The following is a 7,936-nucleotide window of genomic DNA, read 5'->3' as shown; positions in this document are numbered from 1 at the left end:
AAGTCCCGTTCTGTGGTTCAAACACGGGGAGAGGCAGCGTTCGTGGTTAGCGCACGGCCTCGCCTAGATCGACTCAGCCTTGAGTGTAAACATCGCCACTCGGGAGACAAAGGTGGCCGGGCGTGGTGCTGGCCACCCTGTGTGTTGCTTCATAGGTGCTCGCAAACAGCAGCCCTTGCCCTGCAAGCGCTACGCGTCGTGTGCCGGTCACCCCGTCCTCTCTCTGGCCTGACTTACCTGCCCTTAATAGGTGATCGCTAACCACACTGGCCTCGGGTCAAACAAGAACGGCCTGTAAATTATACACACGTGTGTGCGTGTGTGTGTCACTCCGTTTCTCTTTTAATATGCGACGCCAAAGCAATAACGTGCAAGCAAGGCAGGCTCGTACGCCCACATAATGGTCTGCCACAGCATTTAAACGCACCAAAAACCCCACGTGCCACACACACTGCCTTTGATGCGTATAACCGTAGACACACGTACACACATTGTGGAGAGCCACACGCTCTGTGGAGAGGCACACACTCCACCACATCCTCCTCCTCCTCCGAGTTGTGTTGACGTAACAGTGGTCTGTCCCACCCATCACCACGTGTGTGTGTGTGGGCTTATTCACGCAGCACCCCGCCAAACTCCACAGAGCGCGCACACGGAGAGATGGAGAGAGACAGAGAGAGACGCCTGCCACAGAGTTCCTTCCCGCAACGGAGATTCTTCTAAAGTGAAGCGAAGTAAAAGACGGACGGACAAGCAGCAAGACAAGACGATAGGTAGGCAGATAGACAGCCCCAACAAGCTGAACGACGACGGACCGCATTGTAGATAGACACACAGGCAGGCAGGCAGAACTTGGAAATTAGCTTAACGGACTTACACACACTACAAGAGTTACGCAGATAAAGAGAAGTAAGGGATTACAGCAGCAGATCAATAGAATGATCGGCATACAGACAGACAGGCAGAGAGACAAATACGGAGGAAGGCTGTTACATGGAAATGAAACGAAAACAACCGCTGTTGCAAAACTTAGAATCCAGTTATTTATTGGCCAGGGTCAAGGTCACTCCGATTAGTACGGTTGGGTACGTACGGTGCGAAAGAAGTTAAACATACGGTACATAACACAGAGTAAAAAGTTTATCGGCATACAAGCCTTAGAGGGTAGCGACACAGACAAGTGCTGTGTTGAAGCAAGCCTGTGACCTGGTGAGTGTACATCGCACTGAACACAAAGTTTGTTTAAACGTTTGTAAAGTTGTAATGTAACTGAGATGCCTCTCTAACTCGAAGTGGGCAGAGCATAGATTTGTTAAAACTCACGAATGGGTAGCGACACTGAGTGATTGTCGGTGAAGACAAAACATTTAGTTGTCTTTTGTGTTCATAAAATATTACGTTTGTCCCACCCGAAGAAATGTCTAATTGTCAAAAAGTTTAGTTGTTCCCGTATTTATAACAATGTTTAAAAGTTGAGTCACTCGGATAATTTAAACATTTACTACAATCGTAAACTTCCTTTGCACGCGCGTTTAGCTCTTAATCGTGAAACAATTATACACTTTCTCTTGCAAATGGTCAAGGCGGTGTTTACTTAAAAATAATAATAACTCTCCTGACATTTATGCGCTGCCCGCGGCTTTGGCACACACTCGACTACTACGCATGCGAGTGCATCTATGTAAAGGTCACTATCGGTGTTACACGATGTTGCTGTTCGTAGAGTGGTGGTGGTGGTGGTTCAGCTGTTTCATTCAAATCCATCCACTTGATACAGCAGTCGTGCTGTGACGGTTCCACCTGAAGACGGAAGCTTGTGTTGTTTCCGAAACGTCGTGATTGTTATTTTATTTTTATTTTACTTTTATGAATTTTAATTTTTTACCTACGTGACTTTACCGAAAAAACCTAAGAATATGAACGCAGAGCCCACAAAGCCAGAATCCCGGCCACGGCTAACATCATCGACGAGTGAGAGTCCGAACTGGTCCTGAGTTTCACCGCCCCTGGACCACTTGGGTGAAGTCTGATTGATAAACCCCCGTGACTAATACGGCATGAGGAGGACTTCACCCAGCAGTGGAATGACAAATGTATGTAAATTATTAACATGTTTTTACGTAACACATACACCCGTCAACACACGGTGTATTGTTTATGACAACTTGTGATGGCGATGATATAGCTGTTACTGTCAAATATTGCTCATGCTATAGCTGCTGCTGCTGCTAATAAGGATGAACGGTGCTGCGATTGTTCCATTGCTACTGCTGATGATGATGCCACTGCTGCTGCCGCTGTTGCTACTGCAGAATCAACTGCTGCCAACAACGCTACTGCTGCTCCTGCTGGTGACGACGACGATGACAACGTGACTGACAACGTTGCCCAATGCGCACGTACAGCAACGCTCACTTGGACATTCATCTCATCCCCAGCACCTTGGCCTGCTCCTCCCTGAGCCACCATCACCACCACCATGCCTCCTGCAGGCCACGGCCCAGCCTGCCCCCTCCTGCCGCTGCTGCTCCTCCTGTGCCTCACCTGGCCCGCGTTGGCACCCCTGGGCGCCAACGCGGACCCGTCGTGTCCCGACGGCTGCGCGTGTCACCTCGACAGCTTCGGCCGCTTCTCCAGCTACAGCCTGACGCGTGTCGACTGCTCGTCGTCGGGGCTGCGGGACTTCCCCGCCGCTCTGCCTCTGACCACGACGCACCTCTCGCTGGTGGACAACCAGCTGGGCCCGACGGTGAACCCGGGCGGACCCGGTTACACGACCCTGCTGGCTCTCAACCTCAGTCACAACGGCGTGACGCGCCTGCGCAAGGGCACCTTCTCCAGGCTGCGCTACCTGGACGCGCTGGATCTGAGCTACAACGCGGTGGGGCAGGTGGACGCGGGCGCCTTCGAGAGGGCTCCGTTGTCCATAATCGACCTGAGCCACAACGCCCTGTCGGACGAGTTCGACCTGAGCGCGTTCGAAGCGGACCTGCCGGTGATCGGGGTTCAGAGGCTGTCCCTTGACCTGTCCCACAATCGGATCAGCGCCCTGAAGCGAAAGGGAGGAGGAGGTGGTGGTGGTGCTCCTGCTGGAACGCTGCGCATACGAAGTCTCAACCTGGCTGCAAACGCTTTCATGGAGGCGCCACCACCGGAACTTCTGAGACACCTGGCAGACCTACAATACCTCAGCCTGGACTCGAACCCCATAACTCGACTCCGACAGTCAGCCTTTTTTTACCTCAAGGACCTCACACACCTATCCCTCCGTAACCTCGCTCCGGATGTACACTTTAACAGAGGAACCTTCCGGGGTCTCGAGGGGACACTGCAAGTCTTGGACCTTTCTGACAACTGCCAGTCAGGAGTCACCCTTTTGGGAGCCGAGCTGGGCGAGCTGAGGTCGCTGTTCGAACTTCAGCTGTCGGTGTCCGACGACCCATCTCTGGCCCTGCTGCCAGCGACCCTGGGCCTCCCCCTGGCAGGCGCGTGGAAGTGCTGGGAGCCACGGTACCCCAAAGGTCGTGCCGCCACGCACAAAGTGACCGGGGGCTGCGTGAACGTGGCGTGTTACAGATTCCCCGCGCGCGAGATGCTCTAGCCGAGCCATCGTCGTACCTTTCCACGTGCAGCACGGCCGTGCTCTCCCTTCGCAGTGGAAACTGAAGTGGTTACACGCTCTAAGCGTACGCGACTGTTTGGTCACATTTGAAGGAATGGGCAGTGACCACACTTGAATAACCATGTGCCGCACGGCTCACCATCCCGGCCAGGTGCGGTCTCTGTACATCCCCTTCATGGCATCGTCCCGAAGAAATTCGCCGACGTGCCGGCTTGGAACCTGACGTGGCGTCCCCCGTTGCCTTGGTGAATTCCGATGAACGTTACGTATTGCACACGCCATATGATTGATAAACGTGCCCTGATTATTCGTGGAGAGCGCTGGTACGATTGTAAGAGATTGGTGATACTGCTGCATTGGCAGTGATGAACAACTGCAAACAACAAACTCAACACATTTACTACTATGATGAGTCAAGAATGTCTGTGTCCCGCGCGTGACGTCACTCCACGTCGACCAGCCCCCCTCATTAATAATCATGAGCGGTGACGTCACTACGTATGGAGAACCCCCCCCCCCCCCTCATTAATAATAATTAGCGGGTGACGTCACTCCACATGGGGGGGCAAGGCGCCTCCTCCCCCCTCCTCAGAGTCAACTTACAACCCTCACTACAAAGGCAGAACCCTCACGTCACGTGATCTCAGTATCGCTGTTGAGACATCGAAGTAAAAAGGACGTGATGAACAAGGGATTATAACCTTTAAATGAAATAAGTCTGTGTCACCGCGGCCTTACAAATTGCACACGAATGGATGCAATGAATATTACGTCGCGGTCTGCTTTTCGCTTGCAAGTTTCAGATTTACTGCAATACACCCGACCTTTGCCGGGCAAAAAGCTAGTTTGTCAATAACAGTGTATGGCCTTAAAAGGAAACGTACATATAAGGAGATGTTTTGCGCAATGGCCCTTCTATGAATTGACTCATACAAATAAGCTTCTTTAGTTATACACTTTTGATTATTGAAGGGTTTGTTTGTTACACGATAGCTATTAATATCATTACTCATATGCACAATTGTATAACTGTTCATCAGGAAAACATTTTTACGTTTAATTCTGATTGGGCCCCATGGCGTAAACATCTCCATCTATTGTCCTCAACACTGTCTCTCTGGCCCAGCGTTCTTCAGTGCAAGGCCCGCACTGGTGTGCCCTGGACGCCATTAGTGCGGCCCCCGCAACACCCAAATAGTGAGAACACCACTTGCAGACAGTGTGGCAGCCCTCACACTGACGTCGTCTTATCGGCGAAAGTGAGCCCCTTCTGAAAACGAGTGAAGGACGCCGCTTCTTAGTTTGTGTTGTTATGGAGAGGCCACTGGCCGAAATGCCACCTATGAGATATTCTTCCTACTCCTTTTAAGGCCACAGTGTTAGTGACGAATGTGTTGAGTGTATTCTCATTCCTTACACGGAGTTGCGAGGAGTGAATGTGCGTGTGGTGAGGTGGAGGAGGCCTACGTTGAAAAGTTGAGTCACGGGACAGCAGGCTAGTTAATCGTCCAGGTGGCTCTTCTGGACGCAGAAGAAGAGGGCTGACATCAATGCTTAGTTTTACTTGCAAGGAGGAGAGACTAATCACATGCCCTCACGTGTCAAGGTACAACACGACGTTGAGACTCTCCCTCGTACGAGATAAAGAGATCGGTTGCTGTGATGTCGTTGTAAAAATGAGGGCACTGTTAAAAATCTATTCAAGGTTTTCGCTCTCGAAAACGTAGCTAGAACCCCAATCAATGTTGGACTGCGCAGAACACGCAAGCTCAGTGACGCAGCTTTCAAGTTAAGATCTGTTTGGTTTTTGGAGTGCGTTGGAATTTTAACCAGCCGGCAACACGATTGTTAAATGACGGTTGGTGAACGCTGTGATGATGATGATGATGGTTTGTGTTCATGTTGGTAAGTGCTTTTTAGACTTTTGTATTTCACCCTTGTTTGGAATCTTTGTGCCGTAGTTGTGCCAATGTGTAGATTCAAATGTTCGCTAAGAATTGTTGGAATACAAAGCTCTGTTACTGTTCAATTCGTGGGCGTATGCAAATAAGGTGAATAGCACGTACTGTACAGTGTTTGTGTCATGCTGCACGTAGTTACTTACATACACATATACTGTCCAACATACATTCAGCACTGTAGTTATGCAGCAACAAAGATGCTGGAATGTACGTGAATGTACGTTCATACTGCAATACATATACGCATGGAGTACATACACGTGTAGTCGATGCACACATCCAGGAGCCGAGGGGTTTAAGATTATTTCGTAGAATACTGTACAGGGTGGTCCGGATGTCTTGAGATCCCCAATTAATTGACCCCAAAAAAGAGTTCCTTCGCATATTCATATTCAGCTTTAAATAAACCTTGCTTTTAAAAATATTAAGTTTTAGAGAATTAAATGGGGGTGAAAAGACATCTGGACCATCCTGTATAAAATGTAACGATCTCTTCAAATGGCCTTTTGTGCTGTTCATACTTCCATGATTCTGGTTATTCGAAGAAGTGATGATTGTAAAATTAATTGTATGGCAAAAATTTGTATGTTACACAATATGAGGATGATGATGATTTATTATTTTATACACAAAAAAAACATTGAAAATGCTGGGAAGGAGTAGATGAAAAACGCTCAATTCAATCATGCAAATCTCTCTCTCTCAAAGGCAACTCGGCCAGTAAACCAGCACTGCGCACGCTGCTATTGCAGGGAAATGAGTGTCCTCGAAATTTGTTTACAGCCGTTCATAAATAATGTCAATAACAACAAGACAATTCATAGCACTCGCATAATTCACGAATAGGACGCATTGTTTGAAATATTCTCATCGAGAACTCGGCGGCACAGTCACAGATTAAAGTCCTCTGTACGCCGGACGGAACGGGTGAGGGTCCGAACGGGTGAGGGCCCGAACGGGACAGGCGATGGCCCGAACAGGTGACAGCCGGAATGGGTGAAGGCCTAAGCAGGTGAAAGCCCGAACGGGTGAGGGCCGGGACAAATGAGGGCCCAAGTGGGTGAGGGCCGAAATAGGTGGTGGCCAGAACGGGTGAGGGCCTTGAGCTAGGATTTCGTCGATGACCTTGACAAGTGCAGTCTTGGTGGAGCGGGCTGGGCAGTAGGCAGACTGACTGGTGGAGGCAGACATTGGTAATGACAAGGACAAGGCGCTCCAAGGAGGTTGTAGAAAGTTGATAAGTTGGTGATATGGCGGGAGTTTGCAGGGTCCTCGGGGTCAGAATCACTGGAAGAGATTTTAACGTGAAATGTATTATTTAGATTGAGGACCTCTCAGGATGTAACAGGAAGGTTGGTGTCGATGGCTTCTAGACGGCATCTGCTGCGTTTTTGAAAATCCGGCGCCCCCTTCCCCTCCGAAAGCTGCCGGATAAACATAATCGATGATCTGCTGTACGTGACTATTCGGTGGGCAGCACAGAAGAAGAAACGAGAGAGACATTTGCGACCTGAAATCTAGACCAGCCGATGGGAGCTCGGGGTGGCGGGGGCCTAAACAACGGTTGGACAGACTCTTGGATGGGCGAGACCGATACCGTGAGTTCTGGCAAAGCCAGCGGGCAGGACGATGTCGTGGGTGGGGAAACATCTTTAAAAATATATATTTTAAAATAAAAAAATGTAAATAAATATATATTTAAAAACATTTGATAACTTTTTTTTTATAAGTGTTTTTTACCTATTTTTTTATGTTCAGGTAAGCGCACAAGCCCGGTAAGAACGCGCCGGTGGTTTCTGGTGAGGAGAATGAGGTGGTGATGGTGGTGATGGGGGGGGGGTGCAGAAAAAACTGAGACGGGGAGGCGGAATTTGTAACGAGCGCTTGCGCCAAGTCGTAGGTGCGGGTCCAGGAGATCTCGATGTCCACCCTGGGGGGGGGGGGGGGTCCTCGGACGGTGGGGGGCCAGGGAATAAGAGTTGGGAGTTGAGCGCGGCAACATCTTTAAGTTTGGGTGTTGGCCTCGCGCCGCGATTCCGGTGGTGAGAGGAGCGTCAAGGGAGCAAGTCGTGGGACGAGCGTTGTGGGGGGGGGGGCATGACGACGCCTGCTGTTGGTGTTCGAGGTGGGACGAGATGGGTAACCTTCCTTTTCGAGAGGGGGCAGGGGGGAGGGAGGCGAAGGGTCACGGTGACCTCCTCCTGCTGCCCCCCTGCGACCACGTTTACGGTGCTCGCGATACAGGTCGGGAGACTGACGAGTTTTGCTGAGCGTGGAGGGCAGGAGGGGGGGGGCTGACGGGAGTGAACCGCCCTGCCGATAGGGGGTGACCCGGGGTGAGGGTGGATGCCGA

General features: G+C 50.5%; 1 protein-coding gene across 2 annotated transcripts; it reads left to right on the top strand.

Moving 5' to 3' along the window:
- The first annotated feature begins 461 nt into the window (after positions 1-461).
- Positions 462-7,290, top strand: LOC144732547 (tsukushi-like). Of its 2 annotated transcripts, none has more exons than XM_078613973.1 (2): positions 462-1,209; positions 2,439-7,290. In XM_078613973.1, the coding sequence occupies exon 2, from the start codon at positions 2,480-2,482 to the stop codon at positions 3,599-3,601; it is 1,122 nt and encodes a 373-aa protein (XP_078470099.1). In that variant the 5' UTR covers positions 462-1,209; positions 2,439-2,479; the 3' UTR covers positions 3,602-7,290. The 2 variants fall into 2 exon arrangements, with proteins under 2 accessions (XP_078470099.1, XP_078470098.1); XM_078613972.1 differs by having other exon boundaries at positions 2,313-7,290.
- The last annotated feature ends 646 nt before the right edge of the window (positions 7,291-7,936 follow it).

This window comes from Lampetra planeri, chromosome 43 (genome assembly GCF_965212315.1).
Source record: "Lampetra planeri chromosome 43, kcLamPlan1.2.h2, whole genome shotgun sequence".
NCBI lineage: Eukaryota > Metazoa > Chordata > Hyperoartia > Petromyzontiformes > Petromyzontidae > Lampetra > Lampetra planeri.
This window is presented reverse-complemented; position numbering and strand designations above follow the sequence as displayed.